The 26147-nt window shown below is 35.0% G+C and overlaps 2 protein-coding genes across 3 annotated transcripts in view; one reads left to right on the forward strand and one right to left on the reverse strand.

Annotated features, from left to right (window-relative positions):
• The window catches only part of LOC138708855 (uncharacterized), a 76190-nt gene that overhangs the window by 14293 nt on the left and 35750 nt on the right, over positions 1-26147 (reverse strand). Inside the window, exon 2 of the mRNA XM_069839110.1 lies at positions 3014-3084. Coding sequence (XP_069695211.1) covers positions 3014-3059 — 46 coding nt within the window. The 5' untranslated portion in view covers positions 3060-3084. The remainder of the gene's footprint in view (positions 1-3013; positions 3085-26147) is intronic.
• LOC138708854 (pyruvate carboxylase, mitochondrial-like) overlaps positions 15079-26147 on the forward strand; it is a 223790-nt gene continuing 212721 nt past the window's right edge. For both annotated transcript variants that reach the window (XM_069839105.1, XM_069839109.1), the window contains exon 1: positions 15079-15201. The gene's annotated coding sequence lies outside the window, so the exon portion shown is untranslated. The remainder of the gene's footprint in view (positions 15202-26147) is intronic.

A 26147-nucleotide genomic window follows, 5' to 3' on the forward strand; every position in this document is an offset into this window, starting at 1 on the left:
TTTTTATTAAATAAGTTGCTTTTGAACGCTACTAAATTCCGAGTCTCTGATGTCACTGGGTAGGGTATTCCACAAGCGCGAGAGCGAGATTGTGTATGATGATGAATACGATGATGTCTTATGTGTTGGTATGGCTAGTATGCGGCTATTTTGCGTGTTAGGCCCAAGTAACCTGCTATTTTCTACTCTCATCATTTTGCTCTCAATACATACAGCATTTATAAATTTTCCGTCGTATTCTACAATTGTTTATTGAAATAATTTAAGAATTTAATCTCAGGGACTTACATTTTTATTTTTATTAATTTTGTGATGGTACCCAGCCCTTAATTTCAATAAAGTCGTGACTCTTTTAGAATTTATTAGTGTCTTTTCTGACTTTAATCTAAATTGTTGTAATATCCTTTTCGGTGAAGGTTACTTATGTCCTGGCCACTATAGGAACTTGATAAAATACCTTGAAAATGCCTGGGATTTATAGTATTGATTAGTAGAAATTGATGTGATCACTGGGAGAGCTGTAAGCCCACCCAACCCGCCCTAAATACGTACCTTACTTATATACGAAAATCGTCGTTAATGTAACAGTGAGTTTCAGAGTTGCCAACATGATAATAATACTACACGCCTAATCAAACCTAACCTAACCTCTCTCATAATAATACACACCTAATCAAACCTAACCTAACCTGTCATATAATACACACCTAACCAAACCTAACCTAACCTAACCTGTCACATAATACTACACACCTGTAGTAACATTCCTCACGTTTAGTACAATTTCGTTTGCATGTATTGTCGACCCTGCTACACGTGTCGGTAGCCATCTAATGTAAGTGGATCATAATAAATATGAAAATATGGCGACTTTCATAATAATTACATTTAGTTCGTTCAGTGTATGTTTTGTGATATATTAAATGGGTTAATGTAGTGATAATTCCATATATACTAGTGGCTTGTGCAGCAAATGCTGCTGCAAACTAAGTTCGTTAGACGTTCAAATAAACATTTTTCAGATTTATTTTCAACGAAGAATACTTGTCTTTTTGATAGTTATTTTCTTCCATAATAATGAAACATACTCCCTCTGAATGGATTTTTTTAGGCCAAATACTTTTTCTTGAACCTATCCAACTTCAGTTTTTGAGTTTCAACGCGAAAACGCAAGTATCAATGTCAGGACGATAGCAGTAGCTATTTCAGGTCATTGTGGATTGTAGGCAAAAGTTAAAAAAATGTTATGTTTGCTAATCTTTCGAACAATAGTATTTTCGTATAGTTGCTGCATGTAGAACTTGAAATGTAGAACGTAAAATCATTTTATTCTACTAACAGATCTTGCTGAAATGATCTGGAGACTACAAAATTTTCTAGGCCTCTTATTTTATCAGTAAGTAATACCTTTTGATCTTTCCTTAGGAACTGTAATTTTTGCGCTCTCTCGAGCCAATACTGAAGACAATGACACAGATCAATATCTACACTACACCGCCATTAAGTATATGAAAAAGACCCATCCCTACTGGGTTAATAAATACAAAAATATTTGATTTTTAACAACAATATTATTATCTTACTTAAGTTTTGTAGTTATATATAGCAGCCACTCAGTAAATTATAGAAATGAAGATCTAAATTAAGATATTCTCTACATTTACTTACATAACCACAAAACGTTTCACTTTCGTGTCATCAATATACCATCAATATTATGTACAATTAATGAAACATAGATGCATAATGATATTAACTATAATAATATTTAATTTCTAATGGTAATAATGTCATCAAACCACCTCAAGTTTCGTAGAATTGAATATCCAATACACAGCTGTACTCAGAAAATTATACACTGCAGAATCAGTTTTTAATAACAAATTGAATTGAGTTCTAAATATGTCGGCAATCCTGCAGGTCATGGCCTTCGTGTAATAGCCTATTGTTTATTGTAGTGTGTGTTTTGTTCTGAAATTCAATCAAGTCGGCCGTGATTCAATAAAATTAGTTCTCAAAACTGACAACAGATGGATTTTGGAAAATAGGAAAATTATGTAGAAAAATTGACATTTCACTGAAAACTACTACTTTTCCGAAAAACTTTGTATGCCAGGCATGAGAAATGAGGGGTCACTCAATCCGTTCAGCCGTTTTTCTGTAATTTCCATTACAAGTTCAAATTATATATATAGATAAGAATTGAAAAATGTTGTGGCTGTGATAAAAGTATTGAAAATTGGTTTATAGTGCCACATTGACAGTGATAAAAGTGTGCAATATTCGTTCAGTGGCCGGTGGATATTCTACTTCGTATCACATTAATTACATTTCAGTTTTCCAAAATTTTTCTCACAGTACGAAAAGGATGAAGTAGAGTACATAAGTCTTTTGCGGATACTTAAATAAATGTGATATTTGTTCAGCTAATTAGTTTCAGTGCCAAAATGTAGAAATTTGTCATGATTCCTGTGTTCTAAATTGTTATAGATACTTCGTTTGCTTTCCATATATCTTTATTTATTTATCTATCTATCTGTCTGTCCTATCTATCTATCTATCTGTCTGTCTGTCTGTCTGTCTGTCTGTCTGTCTATCTATCCATCGATCCATCGATCCACCCACCCATCCATCCATCCATCCATCCACCCACCTATCTATCTATCTATCTATCTATCTATCTATCTATCTATCTATCTATCTATCTATCTATCTATCTATCTATCTATCTATCTATCTATCTATCTATCTATCTATCTATCTATCTATCTATATCTATCTATATCTATCTATATCTATCTATATCTATCTATATCTATCTATATCTATCTATCTATCTATCTATCTATCTATCTATCTATCTATCTATCTACCATGAGAATTGGAGATAACGTCTTGAATTTGTGACGTTGCGTTGTGTTTACTCGGATGAAAATAATAACACAGAAAACATGTTAAGAGTAATAGATTTGCAACATTGATTTTGTTAGAATGAAATTTTGAGATTCGTTACCTGATGGAATACAAAGAGCGAAGATAGTCAGGACTTCCAAAGTCATGTTTTCACCTTACTTAGAGGACTTTCTGCAATCAGAAGATTTCAGAAGTTAGATACCATTGTGTTTATATATTATATTATATTATATTATATTATATTATATTATATTATATTATATTATATTATATTATATTATATTATATTATATTATATTATATATAATTTGAACTGGTACGCTTCGTGCGAAAATACCTAACCCGGAGGTTTAATGGACGGTGGATTGGTCGAGAAGGTCCAGTAGCATGGCCTACCCTATTACCTGACCTAAATCCTTTGGACTTCTAGCTATGGGGACATTTAAAGACATTGGTGTATGCCACGTCTATCGACAACGTACAAGCATTACAGGAGAGTGTATCCAAGGCATGTGAACAAATCCAACAGTAAGATGTAGTCGCAAGAGTTCGTAATACACTGAGAAGGACTGAAACATGTGATGAGTCCACTGCAAGAATGATGGTTGTCACTTTCTTGTCGAAAATGAACCAAGACTGTCAATGCATAGCTTAAGACATATGAGTAGCTTAATATCAAAGACGGACATCTGTCATCTCCATAGTTTTGATCTAGAGGAATTTTTTTAATTCACAGTGTTCTTTGTAACATTTAACACAATTTATTTTATAAATATAGTGTTAGAGTTTGCATATGGTTTCACTATAACTGTAAAGAGCACTAAAAATTGTATAAAAAACCATAGCTATCTAAATTTCGATTGAGGTCAGATGTCCGTCTTTGATACTGAGCTACTCATATAGAATATATATAGAGAGTTATATGGCATTAACACTGATAGTCATTTTCCAGTAATGATCGGAAAATCACAGTTAAGCTTTGAGCGCTAGGCATTTCAAACTTTCAATTGCTTCTCCTGCAAAATGTATTCCAAATGACATCCATCATTCTTGCAGTGGAGTCTTCATGTGTAAGAATGTGTGGTAACCATACAGAGCACTTTCTATATTGTAGGCCACAATACAGCATGGCCCATATCTCAACAGATATTTGTTTCCGGAAATATGTTTATGAGAAACTTTTTTTTCTAGTTTCGACCAATGCTACCTCCTGTAAAAATATGCGACACTTTTTTAAGCACCCTATATATTTACATACATATGTGAAGCCTATATACGCCTATATATAGTGTGTATATATCTGTGTACATTACAATTTACATGAAATAATATTCTTGAACAAACCTATGGCTCAGACTCGATTTTGTAGGCACCAAAATTATATAACACATTCACAGAAAGTAAGTAAATGTCTCGCTGTAAAGACATTAAGTTATACAATTTATTCTTCACTAATTCGAACGCTTCAGGATATTACAGAACAACGTATAAACACGGTTATAATGAGTTCCTGTGTTTATAATTATTACCTTTAATAACAAATTACTTTCTCCTGTGTTGTAATTCATGTAGGAACAAAGATGATGTTCATCTGTTTTATGTAAACAATTAGAGAAATGTTGAATACATACAATTCATTTTATAAAGATTCCACATGTATTAACTAATTATGAAGCCTAAATACACTATAAAGTTCGGAAATACAGCAGCGTTTATTTACAGTTTATATCGAGGAAGATAATCGTCCACATTGAACTCCAAACAAACTAACAAAAGACAGAATCGTAAGTGTAAATAATGAGGGAAATTATGGCCTTCGTAATTTTATTGATCGGACTGAAATATGACAATTAGATACGTAATATATTTCTCATTTATTTTATTCAATTTATTGGTCTGACCAGCGAATAGGGATTATAAAGAATGGACACTGAGCGAATTTTCCTGTGTTTTGTTTCTCTGTGCGCCAGCGTTTAGTTCGACTTTCAAGCGCTAGAGGTTAGTGTAATCGAGCATACGCTAAGATAATAACTGAGAATAGAGTTGAGACACAGGATCCAAACATCGCCTACCTTATTGCATAATCCAGTAACGCTTTGCTTCAAATAAATTCAAGTTAACAGCTTTTCATTATTTCTCAGTGACAAACTAGTTGTAATAATAATATTTTATATTTCAGATATAATAAATTATATTATAAAATAATATAATACATTATGAAATTAAGTATCGAATTCGTTTAATATTTGTATATAATAATGTAATATAGGTATATGGTTTTACTTCTCGTAAGAGTTTTGTTTTCCCATTTTCAGCGCTATCAAATCATTACATATTTTAATTGTTGTTGGGGTTAACGTCTCAACTCTCATTATAAAGGAACTCTAGAGTCTAGACATTACAGTTAATGACGGATTTATTATTTTATGGATCCAATTTATTTTATTTGAGTACATAATGTACCTAGATGTATTAATTATATGTGTTATATTTCCGCTGTGTCGACTGCTAGCTGGTGTGATGTCAGCGCCAACTCTAGGGAAAAAGCAGAATCTCACACTCTAGCTGGCTTGAAGGTCATTGAAATCAATCCGGCTACATCAAAGGTACCGACGCGAAGTGTCCATTCTTTATAATCCCTATTCGCTGGTCTGACCCAGTATTTTGGGTTTGCCCTGCGACACAGAATAGTTCACAATAAAATTTAAAATGAAAAATTATATAAACAGGTTTCAGACAAAAGTGATTAAGACATAACAAAAAAAATAGAACCAAGTATAATTTAAATTGAAGGTACGCCATAAAGATTCTGACGAAATATCGCTACAGAACATTTTATAATGGTGGTGACGATGGCATCTTGGAGATCTCTCGTCAGCTTGTATTTTTCCCTCCACTTTACAAAGGCTTTCGGAATGGGTGCCTCTCGCTCCGAAGAAGAGACTGGTAACTGTGATTTTTTCAATGTTGTATTTCGCTGATAGGTACTGAATCGTGGGTCCGTAGATTTTCTTTTTCTCTTCGTTCACTTCAGATGGTTGAGTGGCTGAGATTTCAAATCTGATCGTAGGATCAATTATTTCGGCTGTCTGTTTATTCCTATTTATAGCTATGATATCGATCCTACGATTGCTCCCACCATCAGCAATACAATGAACTTCCTCGTGAACGTCTAGATTTTTGGATCGAAGTGCATCTGCGATCATAGAACGTATGATGTTGTGACGTTTTATTCTGAGTACTTCTGCCCGTGGGCAACTCCCAAGCACATGTGGTAAAGTTTCATACCACTGCAGTGCCTACATAATATTTTTTTTTTCAAGGCCTTATCAGAGTTTCGATTACTTTCTAACAAAGCAGATAAATAAATACAACATCTTATATTAACCTCATTTCAAATCTAATTATGTACTCGATCAACAATATAACAACACCAATCTCAGATATCATCATCATCCATACCATAGTCCGGGTTAAGTTCACGTTGCGGCGTGCTGTACTTGTACAAGAGCGCGGCCGTTCAGCTACCCAATGATTCACAGAATAGAAATGGCAAGCACAATAAGTCTCAGACTGCAGTGTAAGCCTTCGGGTCCCTCCTGCGCAGAAGAGAAAAAAAAAGCCACTTCGTAATACCTGGTTTCTTTAATCAGGAATTCATTTCTTTATGACATTCTCACAACTCTTTCTTGATAATCACTTTACGTCTTATTTGATCACTAAAAAATTAAAATTGTTTGATATTTCCTTGATTTCTATACTATACTCTCTCTCTTGTCAACAAGGCTGATGACGAAATATTTTCACTTTTGCAATCAGCTACAGAATCCATTTACACACATTTTAGTTCGTTTAATATTTTTCTAATATTAGCTTCAAATAGCATAGTTTATTTTTTATGTCGTGGTTTTATGGCGCACAAATAAAAATTTACTCGTATGTTAATATTAAAATAGAATATTCTAATACAAATTTCGGAAAGGGCTATGTCGCAAAATTAGTACTATGAAAGTTGGAGTACTTGCGAAGCGAATGCTCAAATCATACGAATTTGCAATTGCTATTTTCGCAAGTGTCTCCAGGCATTAATCAAATTTCAGCAGAATTAATACAAGAGTGTGCAAGGGCATTATCTAGCGAAATTTATAAACTTGTACTTTCAATTTTGGAAAAGGAAATTGTACCAGAACAATGGAAGGAGTCCATAATCGTACCTATTTTTAAGAAGGGGGACAAGACTAACTGTGGTAACTTTCGAGGAATATCACTTTTGTTGACGTCGTACAAAATTTTGTCGAATATCTTTTTGAGAAGATTAACTCTATATGTAGATGAAATTATTGGGGATCATCAGTGTGGTTTTAGGCGTAATAGATCGACTATTGATCAGAGAAAAAATGGGAGTATAAGGGTACAGTACATCAGTTATTCATAGATTTCAAAAAGGCGTATGACTCGGTTCAGAGAGAAGTTTTATTTAATATTCTTATTGAATTTGGTATTCCCAAGAAATTAGTTCGATTAATTAAAATGTGTCTTAGTGAAACTTACAGCAGAGTCCGTATAGGCCAGTTTCTATCTGATGCTTTTCCAATTCACTGCGGGCTAATGCAGGGAGATGCACTATCACCTTTACTTTGCTCTAGAATATGCCATTAGAAAAGTTCAGGATAACACAGAGGGTTTGGAATTGAACGGGTTACATAAGCTTCTTGTCTAGCGGATGATGTAAATATGTTAGGAGAAAATCCACAAACGATTAGGGAAAACGCGGAAATTCTAGTTGAAGCAAGTAAAGCGATAGGGTTGGAAGTAAATCCCGAAAAGACTAAGTATATGATTATGTCTCGTGACCAGAATATTGTACGAAATGGAACTATAAAAATTAGAGATTTATCCTTCGAAGAGGTGGAAAAATTCAAATATCTTGGAGCAACAGTAACAAATCTAAATGACACTCGGGAGGAAATTAAACGCAGAATAAATATGGGAAATGCCTGTTATTATTCGGTTGAGAAGCTTTTGTCATCTAGTCTTCTGTCAAAAAATCTGAAAGTTAGAATTTATAAAACAGTTATATTACCGGTTGTTCTTTATGGTTGTGAAACTTGTACTCTCACTTTGAGAGAGGAACAGAGATTAAGGGTGTTTGAGAATAAGGTTCTTAGAAAAATATCTGGGGCTAAGAGGGATGAAGTTACAGGAGAATGGAGAAAGTTACACAACGCAGAGCTGCACGCATTGTATACTTCACCTGACATAATTAGGAACATTAAATCCAGAGTTTGAGATTGGCAGGACATGTAGCACGTATGGACGAATCCAGAAATGCATATAGAGTGTTAGTTGGGAGACCGGAGGGAAAAATACCTTTGGGGAGGCCGAGAAGTAGATGGGAGGATAATATTAAAATGGCTTTGAGGAAGGTGGCAATGAACCTCCGGGTTCCTTAAAAGCCAGTAAGTAAGTAAGTTACACGCTATTCCTTTTACGAAAGTGCCAGAATTAAAGAGATTTGGGGGGAAATTTATACATGTGACAATCTTCATATTCTAAAGCTACGGTTCCGCTATGGCGATCATCGCCTAGCTAACAACGCCGCTCAATTAGCTCTACGTGTAAATAAATGGAGCTGGCTTGTTTACGACGTTCTGCGAGAGCTGCAGCGATCTGCGCTAGCGTTCATCTCTCTGGATTGACTTGGCTTCAAATTGACAGCAATGATCGTCATTCATTTAGAAAACAAACGAATGACGATAACACAATATGACTGCAAAACATCGTGTATTTAGAAATGTCTCATAAACAAATGATGAAACTTTAATTAATCATGTTTCCAATCACCCTACCCTGTACGATATGAGTTCCAAAAATACAGAGATATCCATAAAGGAAATGTTATGAAATGAAGTTGGTGAAATTGTAAGCAAGACTCATAAAGCGTCTGTATTTCAACACAGGCTAATTCTATGTAATTTCAACACATTAGAGAAAGAACAATAAAAACATAATATATTTTTAAAGACGGTTTTTTTTAACTGAATTTAGTGTTGTTAGAACAGGGACGTATATATAGAGCGTCAAGAGAATATATTCTCCGAAATTCTAACCTAAAATAACTACTATTAATGTATGGTAACCAATTACTTGAGATTATTTTAAAATCCTAATGAAGTGTGTTTTAGAGCTAGTTTTAAGTTGAATATCTTTGAAAATAGTTTGAATATTGTAACCACTATAATTTATAATGAACGATGAAATTTATTATGATACAGATTGCTCGTTCGGAAAATAATTTAAATACTGTAAATACTGTACGTCTCTGTTTAAAGTGGCATAAGTGCAACACTGTTTCTCACTGATACCATTTAGCGCTTCCTTCTTTACTAGAAAAATAACCCCTAAACTTGTCTCCCACGTTAAGTGATTCAGCAGAATTTATTGCCTCCAAACTTAGTTAGTGCTAACCAGTTTTCTGATGACGTGGATGTTTGCTGTAAAGGAAACAGCTCGGCGGACGTTGTTCGCATGGCGATGATCGCCAACGTTGTACGCTCGACGATGATCGCCATAGACATAGAGGAACCATATTATCTTGAAACGCGTAGGCTATTGTAAGATACGTTTCCAGAAGGCGGTGGTCTCGTGGCAACAGCAGAGTATTGTTGACGTAAATAACAGTTCTCGTTTTTTCTATTAGGAAGTTCAATCACAGTATATTTTATACAATCACGAAGCTTGAGTTGATGAGGGTACTAGAAACAATAAACTGTTCTGTACATGCATTTATTAGGAAACGTGCGAAAAGTGAGTGCGAAATGTTCCGTACTGAATGCAGAAAAACTTACTTTCAGTGCCTGTTTTCTTATCGGAAATGCTATCTCTCCAGACGTTCTTAGAAAAAAAAAACATTTTTTTTCTTACACAACAATAAAATCTCCTATAACAATGTCCTGGGTACAGAAGTTATTTTACACAAATATTTCCTCTCAAATTACGAATCTTTACACCGCCACAACCCCGTAGGCTACTTTGATACCCCTGCATATCGTTGATGTTTTATTGACAAATGTTTTAAAAGGGGTGAATAAAGAATAAATAATTAAAAATAATAATGGAATTACCGGTACTGCCAGGTTTTCTATCTCGTATCTTTTAATTGAATATTTCGATGACATTGCTCTACATAAAGGAGAAAGGAACGGTGAATTGTTTAGACGAGGTGTAGACTGGGTGCGAATTAACGGGAGGAGGGATGGGGGGGATTTCCCACCTGTTGGAAAGTTATCCCCCTCTCATAAATTCATATTAACATTCCTGCCAGGGATAACTTCTATCCCCCCTCACAAAATATAATTTTGTTTTAATATGAATATAGCCTACTTTATAAATCTATACTAATAATAAATCTGTAGCCGAAATTTTTCTGGTAATTTTCGATTTTCCAAAAATAATTGGTCCTAACATATATAATTAACCACTCTGAAACCGAAAACCGCTTTTTTGAAATTTTTGTTTGTTTGTCTGTCTGTCTGTCTGTCTGGATGTTTGTTACCTTTTCACGCGATAATGGCTGAACCGATTTATATGAAAATTGGGATATAAATTAAGTTCGCTGTAACTTAGATTTTAGGCTATATGACATTCAAAATACGTTATTTAAAAGGGGTTATAAGGAGGCCTGAATTAAATAAATCAAAATATCTCGCTTATTATAGATTTTTGTGAAATATGTTATATAATAAAAGTTTCTTTGAAAATGATTTCCGATAAGTTTTATTCTTTTAAAAATTTTGATAGGACTGATATTTAATGAGATAAATGAGTTTTAAAATTTAAATGCAATGCCATCGAAGGCGGTGTAATGAAATGAAAACAAATGACTACGTCTAGGGGCCTTGGACAACAACAATCGAAAGCTATGAAAAATAGCCTACAGAGAATGTTTCTGTGTTTGTATGAAATATCGAAAGCTAAATTAACCGATTTGTATAATTAATTATTATTTCACCATTGGAAAGTGTAATTTCTCTAGATGGACATAATGCTATAATGTTATTACCGTAACTTCTGAGTGCTCTCTGGACCAAAATGATCACATTTTAATTATTTAAATACAATTTAAATTAAGTAACATATTAAACGATTTATCCTTCTATCAAATACGAATGTTCTTTGGATCAAACGTTCTATTTTAATTATGTAATTACTTTATATTTATTTCTAACAGGTGCAGCGGAGCTCACGGGTACGGCTAGTTATAAAATAAGCAAAGAAAATAATATTGATGTATTGTCATCACCGGCAAGCAGATAACAATCAATAACTTAGGAATTACACATCTTATTTCTTAAGCCTGCTCATGGATATAATTATCATTATGACCAAGATGCAAGACAAGCAACTCAGTGCAACCAAGCGTTGAGTCGTATAGAATGAGGATAATAATAATTTTATGTATGGTATTCTCTATCTAGGATTCTATCCCCCCTCATCAGAAATCTTAATTCGCACCCTGGGTGTAGAATGAACTTTTTACATTACTTACTTACTGGCTTTTAAGGAACCCGTAGGTTCATTGCCGCCCTCACATAAGCCCGCCATTGGTCCCTTTCCTGAGCAAGATTAATCCAGTCTCTACCATCATATCCTACCTCCCTCAAATCCATTTTAATATTATCTTCCCATCTACGTCTCGGCCTCCCCAAAGGTCTTTTTCCCTCCGGCCTCCCAACTAACACTCTACATGCATTTCTGGATTCGCCCATACCTGCTACATGTCCTGCCCATCTCAAACGTCTGGATTTTATGTTCCTAATTATGTCAGGTGAAGTATACAATGCGTGCAGCTCTGCGTTGTGTAACTTTCTCCATTCTCCTGTAACTTCATCCCTCTTAGCCCCAAATATTTTCCTAAGAACCTTATTATCAAACACCCTTAATCTCTGTTCCTCTCTCAAAGTGAGAGTCCAAGTTTCACAACCATAAAGAACAACCGGTAATATAACTGTTTTATAAATTCTAACTTTCAGATTTTTTGACAGCAGACTGGATGACAAAAGCTTCTCAACCGAATAATAACAGGCATTTCCCATATTTATTCTGCGTTTAATTTCCTCCGGAGTGTCATTTAGATTTGTTACTGTTGCTCCAAGATATTTGAATTTTTCCACCTCTTCGAAGGATAAATCTCCAATTTTTATAGTTCCATTTCGTACAATATTCTGGTCACGAGACATAATCATATACTTAGTTTTTCGGGACAATATTCTGGTCACGAGACATAATCATATACTTAGTCTTTTCGGGATTTACTTCCATTACTGACAATAAAAAAGAAGTCACTGCCTTTCGAAGATTGGCCCTATTTTCGTCTTCAGTTGAACAAAAAATGGAGTGAGAAGGAGTTCCTACTCGTTGGAATGTTTAGCTGTTTGTACGATCCCAATGAATATGAGTCCTTCCTCACCCCATTTTTTGTTCACATTGTAGCCCTAAAGAAGAAGATAGCACCTATCTTTGAAACGCTGTGATTTCTTTTATGATTATTATCAACAGTAATCTCACTAGAGGTTTTGATTTATCTAGAGAAAATCAAAATTCGAGTGGGATTTAATTGACTATTACACGAATAGAAGAAAGTATATAAAGATTAGAATTAACAATGTACTCCAATACAATAAAATATTAATTGGCTTACGAAAATACAATTGCCTTCAAATGTATTATTCTACCATCTCAACTTTACGCTAGATGACAGTAGTGTTTTTTTTTTTATTTTATGCTCGACTATGCCGAAATATAGTAATTATACACCTGGTAGCAGACCTTTAATGCATGTCATTAAAGTACACCTACTCATTAAAGGTCAAGGCTTTCAGCCAATGACGACTCAGGTTACAACTGTTCAGCCAATGACAGGTCAGCTTTCTACCGTTATAAAACCGCAAGTATCGATTATTCTCGGATATGCAATCGAAAGAGAATTAGCGAAAAGTCACGGAGGCTGGAAATCCAATACTGTCGCAGAAGGTTATGTTCTGTTACTATAATAATTAGCGTTAATTGTAAATAATATTCAAATAAATTCAATTTGTCATCTCGTTTTTCAATGTCTAATTTAATTTGAATGTTATCTCTGTAGGTTCTTATGGCCTAGCAAGGTCAATGTGGACATCTGTTCCTCGGAAAAAATCAATACTTTCGCGTCTGCGCACATCTCACAACATACGGGACATTGCTAAAAAATTAATAATATCAAGTTAGAAATATGGTCGAGCATAAAAAGTCGTATGAAACTCGCCTATAATGGTAATTAAGAAGCTCGTATGAAAATTATGAAACTCGCTTGCGCTCGTTTCATAAATATCCATACTCACTTCTTAATTACCTTCATTATAGGCTCGTTGCATAATGTACTATTAGTAGGTTATTTTACGACGCTTTATCAACATCTCAGGTTATTTAGCGTCTGAATGAAATGAAGGTGATAATGCCGGTGAAATGAGCCCGGGGTCCAGCACCGAAAGTTACCCAGCATTTGCTCATATTGGGTTGAGGGAAAACCCCGGAAACAACCTCAACCAGGTAACTTGTCCCGACCGGGAATCGAACCCGGGCCACCTGGTTTCGCGGAGTAGTGTTTTATGATTATGTTTTCTTGTTATCAGTTGTGCCAACTATGGAATCTTCATTGAACTCTGTGGACGGTTACTAGTCAAGAAGGCTTTGTTGATTCAGTTTCATTTTTATTAAAACATTTGCATTCCACTTCAATCATCCGGATCCCAGTAATCAACGTCACTTGACAGATGATTTTCAATAAATCTTAGTATTAAACAATCTCTGATACGTGACTATCCATAATATCATATACCAGAAGCTATTTTAACCTAAATAATATAAACAAGTGTTAGAAAAGTTTTAATTAGGGATGATGAAATAAACAAGAAACGTTTTAATTAACGATGATGAAATAAAAAATAAACATGAATAATTTTAAAAGAAACAATTATTGAAAGTACAATTTTAAAATTTGAATGTTTTAGTGGTTGGTGGTTCAGTTGATGTTATATTGGACGTGTGCGTAAAAGAAGTGAACTCGTTGATGTAGGCCTACATGGCGTATCCCTCAACTTATTCAGGATTTCCGAATGGTGCTAGTGATCTTCATTAATTCTTGTTCTTGAATGGCAATGCGCGTCATATTTGAAAGTGCTGTGCATCGATTGGAGTGGTTTGTAATTTTCTGTTTTTTTTTTTTTTTTGTTTTTTTGTTTTTTTTTTTTGTTTTTTTTTTTTTTTTGACGTCCAGACCAGTGCAGTTTGAAATGTTGGCAAACAAAGAAACAAATGCTAGGGTAGTGATAAAAATAAACAAATGCTAGGGACGCGATAAAATTAAACAAATGCTAGGGACGCGATAAAATTGTGCGATAAGCAGCAATGATTGGTTGAAAGACGTCCTTTCGTACCGTTTTATTGGTCAAAAAAGTAGCATGACGTAGTAAAAGTGTAATAGTCAATGTAAAAATAATTCCAGGCAATATTACGGTTTCGTACATAGCCTATGTTGGTAAACCTGTATGAGGCGTCAGCAGTATATCACGGTAAATATGATACATTGGTATTGGCGGAATTCGAACCCATGACTTCAATTATCAGGCTGCGCCATAGCTGTGTCATAGTCGTTGATCATACATGTGTGACAGATATGGATTAAAACAAAGTACTAACCCGTAATACACACTACAATTATAATTATTGGTTCGTGTCGCATGCTACCACCGTTTATCCAGTTGGTTGACCTATTTCTGTAACAACACAACCAGCAGAACCGGTGAGAAGTAGATAATTCTAAATGTTGCGTATAGATGGCAGCAGTTGTGTACTAGTACAGTATTCTAATAAAAGATGTCGGTATGGAAATCGTTCGATGTCAAAGACCTTCTCTCACAATAAAACTCTGCAGTGCGGGCTGCTTACCTCAGCCTAAAATACAAATATTTCTAACATATCGTGTTATAGATAGGAAGAATTAGTGTTATAAGAAATTGATAGTGTGTGTAGTTATTACAGACATTTTACTATTACAACATGTATGATGTAATTGCTTTAGGTCAGTCTGAACAATGTCGTAAATATCTTTTCTATTTAAAAGCTTTGAATCTGATAGGTGACTATCGCCTTGCGAAAGAAAATGAGGGTCTCTCACTATTCACTTCTGCTGTAGTGACTGAACACGAAAGGACGACTGGATTACGCTCTACAAAGAAACGATCGAAATACGTAAGTAAAAACATAATTGTTATCGTATTTCTTACTATGTGGAGCAAGATCTAAAACGTCCATAATTATCAGTTACATTTTGGTGAGAAATTTTAATTTATATTTTCACATCACAGCGCCAAGTTTTTACTGAAAATGAAACCCTACTAAAATGAGATAATTTTTCAATGTGATGCAATATCGCTGTTTTGTAGTTGAACTTACGAAGTAGACTATGTGTTAATTATGTCATTATATTAGGAAATATTAATTTTCAGTATCTGTTTCTGCATGTATACCTACGTATATTTTACAAGTGTTTTAGTCTAATATTATATATAAATAGATGTAAAACAACGCAATTTTATTTTTGTGTATGATTAATATTCGGAGCCGATTATTACACAAGAAGAGACATAAGATACCCGAGGACACTGCGAATTTATTTTACGAAGTGTTTGTTTTACTTTATTCGATGACTGTACCATGCTAATAATTACGTTCTATCGTAGACTTGTTCCATTTTCAAATATCCCGCGCGCGGAATATAGCATGTTACTACTTCCGTCTAATGAAGCTGTAAACATGTTGTTGAATTGTGTTTATTTATACTTGATGGAACTATTCGCGCACGTATGTTTACAAAGATTACGGGATGGCCCCTCCCTCCTAGAAGTGCTATAAAAAGTGCATAGGTGAATGTATGTGTACTTAAGAATAAATATTGTGTTTAGGAAATTAAGTTCTATTAACTTTTTGCGTAAACAGTACAAATTGCGCATCAAGTCAGTGTAGTGGTTGTGTCCGAAAGTATTCAACGTTATTTACATTATTTTGCCAACATATACATTCTGTACTTGTTTTCATTTCCGTGTTATTTCCAGGGATGGCAGTAAACGATAAAAACACACTGCTTAATTCTATCTTCATAGTGTATACAACCTCTATTTTTTCTCCAAAAATTTCGCATATTGAAAGAGATTTTTATTGGATCTTTTAAGAAAATTAAAGCAACACCTTGAGATACGTGACCATTTCTTACATATCAACACAACGTTATTTATATTTGTGCGATAGAAAAGGTGATAGAGGAGGTGTAAGAAAATCTCTATGATTGCTTCTGACATCTATACAGGAATAAAATTAGGTTAAAAAATTATGACAAATATAATTTGCTGTAAGATTCAACTGTATTTAATGAACGGAATTAAATAAGTTATGAATAACAGCAACCAATAATAATAATAATAATAATAATAATAATAATGCATTAAAACAGAAGGTGCTATTAAGGGGACAATAAAAGAACTTTAAGCCACAGACAATTAATTAATTTTTTTGTTATTAAAATTTAATCAGCAAACTTAAGCATACCAGTTTTAATTAAAAACTAAGAACAATTACTGAAATATACATTAATTCTGGAGAAAAACCTCTCCATGGATTTCAGGAGTCCTGAACATGTATAATTATTCTATATTGAATTCCCATCATTTATATGCGTAGATTGTTGCGAACGGACTATGATTTTACATGTTTTACATTTTTAATGTTGTAAGTAATTTTGGACTGTAACGTAATGTTATATTTGAGCCGTTCAGAGCAAAAGTGGTGTAAGTCAAAATTGGGTAATGAGGTTTAAAGTAAACATTCTGTAAAATACAGCGCAAAGTAGCAATTAATATGTTCTTCGTGCTATCCACTGACTACTAATAGTTTAAATAAATTGAATATTAATTGCTACTTTGCGTTGTATTTTACAGAATGTTTACTTTAACCCTCATTACCTATTTTTGACTTACACCACTTCTGCTGTCAACGGCTCATTTGTTGGTTGGCGATGTTTACTGCTTGGTGGCGATCGGAGTAGGTTAGGTTAGGTTAGGTTAGTTTAGTTTAGCTTAGCTTAGTTTTCTTGGGTTAGCCTAGTTAGGGTTAAGGTTAGATCACTTTAGTTTAGGTTGTCATAGTTTGTTAGATTACAGTCGAAATTATGTTTTCGAATTTTTTTTTTTTTTTTTTTTTTTTTTTGTATTACCTTTTGAAAGTCGAGCATAAAATTGTCGTTTGTGGAAAATTAAAGTTAAAAAATCGTGGAGTGGTCGGCCACCAGAATTAACCTAACTCAACCTTAACTAACCCAAGGAAAACTAAGCTAAGTTAATCTAACCTAAACTAACCTAAGCAAACAGCATTACCAGGTTAGCTTAGTTTAGCTTGGGTTAATTAGAGTTAGTTAAGGATAAGTTAGATTAGTATAGGTTGTGATAGGTTATGTTAGGTTACAGTCGAAATTATGTTTTTCCGAAATTGTTTTTCTATTACCTTTCGAAAATAGAGCATAAAATCGTCGTTTGTGAAAGAAAAAAGTTAGAAAATCGTGGAGTGATCGTCCTCCATAATTACCAAATATAGTACCACATAATCAAGGAACAGAATTGCATTACAAAATAAAATTGCAATGCCGATAAAAAATCGTAAGTAATACAGTCTCGTCACACACACAATAAATACTCAATTCAAGCAAAATCAAGCCAGAAAGGTTTCATTACAGAAACTATAAGCGGTTGAAATACACACAAGTAAGTTAATATAAATATCATCACAAGTTAAACATTAAAATTTCAAAAATAAAAACCCAAGCAGTAGTTGCATCATAAAACCTTAGATCATATATGATCTAGGATAAAACTCAAGCAGCTGAAATACACCATATACTTAAGTAATAATTCATTTTCTTAGTCGTACACGGATTTCAATTTAAATCAGTCTATAGAGTTTTTTGATTATGCTATCAGACCTGATAGAACAATTTCACGAATTTCACAGGTTATTTTGTTTTTTTTTTTTTACCAGATATATTCATATCATTGTCAAGGTTTATCATACAATTTTTCAGATTTTCCATCCTACTACAGAGAAACTTTCCAATAGTCGGAATTAAAATATGTACTGTACGTTATCCAGAAGTGTCCACCTTCAAAAAAGTATAAATTAATATGTTTTATATGCTTCATGTAATATTATATTAATAATTCCACATACATGGTTTAATTTCAGTTGTGTAAGATTAAATAAATATCTTTCATTTATTTACACTCAGTGCTTTAAGCATGACAATTTTGTTAATGTAGAATTCTGAAATTACAAAGATACAGTTAAAGAACATAATGTGCACATATTGTTTGTTCGTTCATTAACATTCTAGATCGAAATGACATTTCAACATGAATATAAACAAAGTAAAAAAGTAGATTTAAAAATTCTACATTTCGACTTCTATGTATGTATGTAGTTTTATTTTGCCTGGCAGAGTTAAGGCCATAAGGTCTTCTCTTCCACTCAACCAGGTTTCAATAATATACATTAAATACAAACCAACACAAAAGAAGATATCTTAGAAATTACATAAAATATGGTAGAAAATTACAAATAGTCGAGATCAGTTACATAATATAAGGACAATATAAAATAAAGTAGAAAATTACACATAATCAAAATCAGTTACATAACATAAGGGGAATACACACTCACACACATACAGTTTATAAGACCTAAAATGCTCGAGATAAATTCGACGATTAATTCACTTGAGATATAGTATACAATTAATATACTAATAGGAAAATACATGTGGGTTACAAGACATAAAATTTTGAATAGCAAAGTCGTAATAAATGGCATACAAATACAAATGATTAAGTAATACTACTAGGTTCAAAAAGTTCCCGGAATTTTACTACCATTTTTCGTATTAATATATAACAAGGGATATTATACATTTGTTTTGTTGGTAACATTCATGATGTCATTTCCTTAAAGTTTGCTGATAATGGCAATTATTGGTTTTGAGTTGTAGGCAATTGTTTATCATAGTGTTTTGTTTGTTCGTCGCATTTTGTAATTATGTCCACAGAGCAAAGTACAAACATTAAGTTCTGTGTTTTGCTGGGGACATGATCAGTATGGCTGATGAAGATGGTGATTTCTTAAACAAAATGAAACTGGTGCTACTTGTACGACCCAGTCCCTAAACGACAGTCATCTGAGTGGAAATCGAAAACATCTCCTCGGAAGCAAAAATTTCCTAGGGACACTTCCAAAGGCAAAGTTATTTTAAATGTTATGTTTTATTTAACGACGCTCGCAACTGCAGAGGTTATATCAGCATCGCCGGTTGTGCCGGAATTTTGTCCCGCAGGAGTTCTTTCACATGCCAGTAAATCTACTGACATGAGCCTGTCGCATTTAAGCACACTTAAAGCAAAGTTATGTTGGAAGTTTTCTTCGACTGTCAGGGTCTCATGCACCATGAGTTCATTCCAGAAGGTCGTACTGTAACGAAAGAATTGTACGTAGAAACCCTCCGTCGCCTCTGGGACGCAGTGAGAAGGAAACGTCCAGAAAAGTGGGTAGAAAACAACTGGTTCCTTATGCATGACAATGCACCTGCTCATCGCGCAATTATTGTAAAGAATTTTCTTGCCAGGCACAACATAACTGCTTTGGATCACCCACCATACTCTCCTGATCTCTCACCACTTGATTACTTTCTGTTTCCCCGTCTGAAAAGTCATCTGAAAGGACGGAGATTCAATGCTGAAGAGGTTATCGCAAACGCGACGAGAGCACTAAGACGGGTTTCACAAAATGGCTTCCAGGAACTCTACACGCGTTGGCAAAAGTGTGTTGTTGCGGAAGGCAACTATTTTGAAGGGAATGCTGTAGAATAGTGTTTAAGGTACGTTGTTTCTATGATGCTAGCAAATTCCGGGAACTTTTTGAACCTAGTATGTATGTCAAGATAATAAAAAAATGAAAAAAAAAAAAAAAAAAAAAAAAGAAGAGAGAGAGGAGAAAAAAATAACAACTTGGTCATCTAAAACTATTTAGAAACTTCCGCAAGAGTCTAGTTCTGTTCAATAAAAACATTTCTAAATATGTATGTATGTATGTATGTAGCGTTATAAATGTCCCATGATAGTAATTGTCGCAATACAGTTAGTTACATATATAGCAGTTAGCTGGCCTGAAGACTGTATACGAGAAATTATGAAATAAACAAGATTGAGTGTTTAAGTTTGTCCGCGATGAGAAAATATTTTTGAAATCTTTGCATACATATTTAGGTATTTAGGTTTCCACTTTCTTCTTTGAGAATGTCCGTTATTGGGCAATTCCTTTCCCATCAGCATGTGTAGCCTATGTCTTCCAGGGAATTTTGAACTTTATTAAAAAGAGATGTTAGTTAACATTGTACTAGCTAGGCAGACTGGGATTTGATGAAATGGGATCGGTACTTAGCTAAGACAACACAAGGCGGTTTATTGATAAAAGACCATTTTTCATTCCTTGTGCAGATTCTGATCTACAGTATACGTGTAATTATTATGTTAATGATTATGTCCTGAGAGAAGGAACCAATACAATACTTGTAGTTTTTTAATTGGTTAGTTTACGACACTTTATCAACTGCTAAGGTTGTCTAGCGCCTGAAAAAGATGAAGGTGATAATGCCAGCGAAATGAGTCCAGGGTTAGCGCCGAAAGTTACCCAACATTTGCTGTTAATGGCTTCAAGGAAAACCCCGGAAATAACCTCAACCAGGTAACTTGTCCCAATCAGGATTTGAATCTGGGCCCCTCTCCTTCACGATCAGGCATGCTAACCGTTACTCCAGAGTGGTGGACAATACTTGTACTAGTCCACCTACACACTTCTACACACTTGCGTTTTTCAACAGCGCTTCTAAGCCGCGCTGCAAACGCTGAAGTAGCGTTTTTCAACAGCGCTTCCATATTGACAGGACAGTTGAGCAGTGCTACTGAAAAACGCTACTGCAAGCTGTTAAATAGCAAGTGTGTTAAGGGTTGGCATATCTGATCGTGAAACGAGCGGGCCCGGGCTCAAATCCTGGTTGGGATAAATTATCTGTTGAGGTTTTTTCGGGGTTGTCCCTCAATCCGTTAAGAGCAAATGCTTGGTAACTTCCGGCGCTGTGAACGTCATACAGTAGCGTGCAAATTAATCCGAACACGACATATTTTTACATTTTCTGTCATTGTTGGCCTCACAGCTGCTCATACCGCTTTAATTGACATCTGTAGTACGTGTAATTCCATTGTTGAAGGTCTGTCATTATTTTTTTTTTATAATATGTGACATTTTGCTTGTCGTTTTGTACTTATAAGCATTTCAGTTGTGTTGAAGACTTAATACTGCAATCCTGTGTACATTCTGTCCTCTTCACAAATCGATACAACTCCACGAAAACGGTCTAAAATTATAACATTAGCACAGCATTCTTCTATGACACAGAGGCAAATTGCTGCAGAATGTCACATCGGTTTGGCTACTGTTCATTCGATCATAAAACGATACAGGGAGACTGGATCCATCACACCCCAGAAAAAAGGGAACTGTGGCCGGAAAAGGAAGACTTCACCTGCAGATGATCGTTTAATTGTGAGGAAAGGTAAATTAAACCCTAGACTAACTGCCGTCGACTTAACCCGCGAGTTAATGGCTACCATTGGGGCGAATATTCACGTCACAACAGTGCGGCGTAGGCTTTTGGGAGCTGGACGAAGGGATCGTAAGCCTATTAAGAAGCAACTGCTAACACCTGTTATGTGCAAAAAACGCTTAATGTGGGCAAAATTACATCAACACTGGACAGTGAATGACTGGAAGAATGTACTTTTTTCCGATGAGTCTCATTTCGAGGTCCACGGCCACCGTGTTTCTTACGTACGGAAAGGATCGGAAAAAGTAACAGCAGCTCATCTCCAACAAGCACCCAAATACCCCCCCTAATGTAATGTTTTGGGGTTGTTTTACACATGAAGGGCCTGAAGCATTAATACCTATCAAGGGAATGATGAATTCTGACAAATATATTCACTTACTGGAAAACAGAATCGTACCCCAGCTGCAAAAAATCATTTCCGGATGGCAGAGGTGTGTTCCAACAAGACCTGGCACCATGTCATACGTCTCGAAAAACTACAGAATTCTTCAACAAGAAGAATATTCAGGTACTCCCCTGGCCAGGCAACTCACCCGACATCAACCCCATTGAGAACTTGTGGTCAATTTGCAAAAGAAGAATGCAAAAAATTGATTGTTCTACAAAGGAGAAGATGATTTCTGCCCTCATTGGTGTATGGTTTCGCGATGAAGAAATGAAGAATATTTGTGGGAAATTAGTGGAATCCATGCCAAATCGTCTCAGAGCTGTTATTAGGAACAAGGGAGGCCACATAGATTACTGAGGTATGTCTTAGATCTTTCTTTTTTTATCCCGTTTGAGTGTTTTTGCGTAAGTAATTACGTTGTTCGGATTAATTTGCACGCTACTGTATTTATGTACGTATAGGAGATAGATTGTAAATTATATACAGAATCCTCCAAAATTCGCGCGCACGGACTACATGTGTGAATAGGCTACTGAAAGAAAATTGAGTCGAAAATGTTAAGTGTCAAAATTTCACACGAAGAAATTTTACTTGCACAATGAGACAACGCTCTATTTTGCAAATAGGTCTAAATGTTACTCCTGTTACTCGTAGCTTCTTTTCAAATTAAAAATTAAGGGTGCTATTCATAGACATTTCGCAGCACGCGCTACGAGCGTACTAAGCTAGCCCCGGCTATCCACTGGTTACTAGTACAGAATTCAAATCATATCCTATCCCTAACACTGGTTTATGAATACGAAAAACTCTGATCATCCACCGGAAACCCGCGCTAAAAATGTCTATGAATATGGCCCTTATAGTTCAAACGATCTCCCTCATCTTTGTTTATTTTTGTTCCATTTTAATATTTTTTTTATTTTAATTACGTATCTGTAATGTAGGATTCATTTCTGTGTTACATTATATTCCTTCAGAACTATTGTTTATCTATTACTTAAGGTATTTAATGCTCGTTAGTTACAATGATAGATTAAATGCAGTAAACTTCACGCTACAGTACACTACTGAGATATTCTGTGTTATTCAATTTTGTTCAATTATTGTTTGGTGTTTAGTCAACTGTCCGAAGACAGGTTTGAACCTGATAAGTGACACCAATAAGGTATCACATAGAGGCAACTAAGCCAGGAGATAACGTGGTAGGATAGCCAGTTCCTTTCCCCCTGCCAAATTTTTATGCAATTAAAATAATCTGCGCATGTAGACCTATATCTGCGTCGTAAGTCTACCTACAAGAATATACTTATATGTCTGTGTCTATTTGCTTACCAACCAACCAACCAATCATCGTATAACTTCTAGCTTTATCTGACACTACGCTGACACTCTGAGACTCACGTAATCTAGGGTTAGCACGATTTTGGTATTCACCTGAAACTTCACGAAACATCACATTGATGACGTAACAACTACTCTCCATGAACATGGTTCTATACAGCGTTAAAGCAACACCCTAACTACACTTGAATCCTCGCCTTCATGGTGGAAACCGAAGTAATAGGTAATGTTTAATATTATGAACATGTTACAAAAGTTCAGTTCATTCACAATCAGTCAGACTCGTCGGAAAATTACGAGACAATTTTTCCATAGAAAGTGGAGATTAAGCAACTCTCCTCCGTTGTTACATTCAGACGGGTTTACCCACTCCAGTTTTAGGAGGAAGTGGACCGAGTGCTCTCTCTTTCCTGTCCCGAGTTCTTGTTGAGATTCCTATGTTTACATTGCCCAAGGCCAATCAGAGTAGAGTAGACACTCATTTTATTCTTAGTTCGTAGACAATGAATAGAAGCACGACTGTGGGTATTTTCGTATTGGTCCGTCTGTCGTTTTTATTTCGTGGCATTTTTCGACTGCAGGATAAATGAGTGAGAATCCTTTATGTTATATTTATGTATCAATGACGAAGTAAAATAGAGAATTGCTTCGATAAAACAACTACTACTACTACTACTACTACTACTACTACTACTGCTACTGCTACTGCTACTGCTACTGCTACTAACATGGCCATTAGAGAACCCGGAAATTCATTGCCGCCCTCACATAAGCCCGCCATCGGTCCCTGTCCTTAGGGAGATCAATCCAGTCTCTACCATCATATTCCACCTCCTTCAAATCCATTTTAATATTATCCTCTAATCTAGTCTCGGTCTCCCCAAAGGTATTTTTCCCTCCGGCCTCCAACCAACACACTATACGCATTTCTGCATTCGTTCATACATGCTACATGACTTACCCATCTCAAACGTCTGGATTTAATGTTCCTAATTATGTCAGGTGAAGAATACAATGCGTACAGTTCTGCGTTGTGTAACTTTCTCCATTCTCCTGTAACTTCATGGTTCTTAGCCCCAAGTATTTTCCTAAGTACCTTATTTTCAAACATCCTTAACCTCTGTTCCTCTCTCAAAGTGAGAGTTAAAGTTTCACAACCATACGGAACAACCGGTAATATAACTGTTTTATAAATTCTAACTTTCAGATTTTTTAATGCAGACTGGATGACAAAAGCTTCTCAACCGAATGATAAGAGGCATTTCCCATATTTATTCTGCGTTTAATTTCCTCCCGAGTATCATTTATATTTGTTACTGTTTCTCCAAGATATCTGAATTTTTCCACCTCTACAAGAGATAAATTTCCAGTTTTTATATTTCCATTTCGTACTATGTTCTGGTCACAGGACCTACTACTGCTACTGCTACTGCTACTACTACTACTACTACTACTACTACTACTACTACTACTACTACCATATGAATAACGGATGGCTAATTCAGTGCGGGAATTCTTACTTTTGAGTCCAGAATATCTAAGGGTACGTACACGTTGGAGCAACGATAAACGATAAAAGAAACGATCTAGCGACGCTTTGGTATTATCAAAGAATCAAGTGTTCATATCGGAGCAACAAGGACGCGGGAAGCGAACATTTTGATTTTGGCCTATCAGTGGAAGATATTCTATAGATCCACTTAATGAAAGAAGATATATAGGAAATATCAGGTGCAAAATTGAACCCGTTTCTCATCCCAAAGCTAGTATAAATTCATTGTGTTGTGATTGGTTCTTGTGATCACATAACGTATCACGAGTAAATACGCAACTGATCAATTTGCCAATATCTATGATAATTAATTTAATATGCCGAAATAATAATAAATCGATTACTATTCGGATATATTGATAACCATCGGTCATTATACAGATTAGTATTATCTTATCAGAGGTCATATAAACGACAAGAGCGAAGAAAATGGAATTGTTCTTCTTCGTCGCTTTTATCGTGTATCTTCGCTTTTATCGTTACTCCAATATGCACACCTCAATGATAATGCATGCTTCAGTTCTCTCTGATATAGCATCGCTGCTTCTTTTATCATTTATCGTCGCTCCAACGTATAAGTACCCTTAGATAAAAGGTTAAAGGGCTCTAAGATAGCTATCCTGTTAGTAAATCAGTATTAAAATACTGAGTTCTGCACTTCATACTCTGAGCTCATCTGGGAATGTGATGACAACCTCTCTAAATTTAAAAAATCACAATGTCACTCGCGAGTCGGGTCAAATGGGAATAGAGAGCAATGAGTGTAGCCGCTACTTACTCGCAGAAATGAAGCTCTAACCTCGTTTGGGAACCAGATGACTACGGCTGGGGCAGGTTTAAAACCACGGCTTCATGTATACAAGATGGAGGTAGTTATCAGCTGGATGATTATCAACAGTAATCTCACTAGAGGTTTTCTGCTAGTGGAACACGAGCAGATTTATCTAGAGAAAATCAAAACTCGAGTGGGATTTAATTGACTATTACACGATTAGAAGAAAATATATAAAGATTAGAAGTAACAAAGTACTCCAATACAATAAAATATTAATTGGCTTATGAAAATACAACTGTCTTCAAGTGCATCAACTATCGAACCTGACGATATCATATCCAGGCCTTGTACACTGGTTTCTAACAAATAAGTATTATTATTA

The sequence above is a fragment of the Periplaneta americana genome, chromosome 11, assembly GCF_040183065.1.
Source record: "Periplaneta americana isolate PAMFEO1 chromosome 11, P.americana_PAMFEO1_priV1, whole genome shotgun sequence".
In the NCBI taxonomy this organism is placed as follows: domain Eukaryota; kingdom Metazoa; phylum Arthropoda; class Insecta; order Blattodea; family Blattidae; genus Periplaneta; species Periplaneta americana.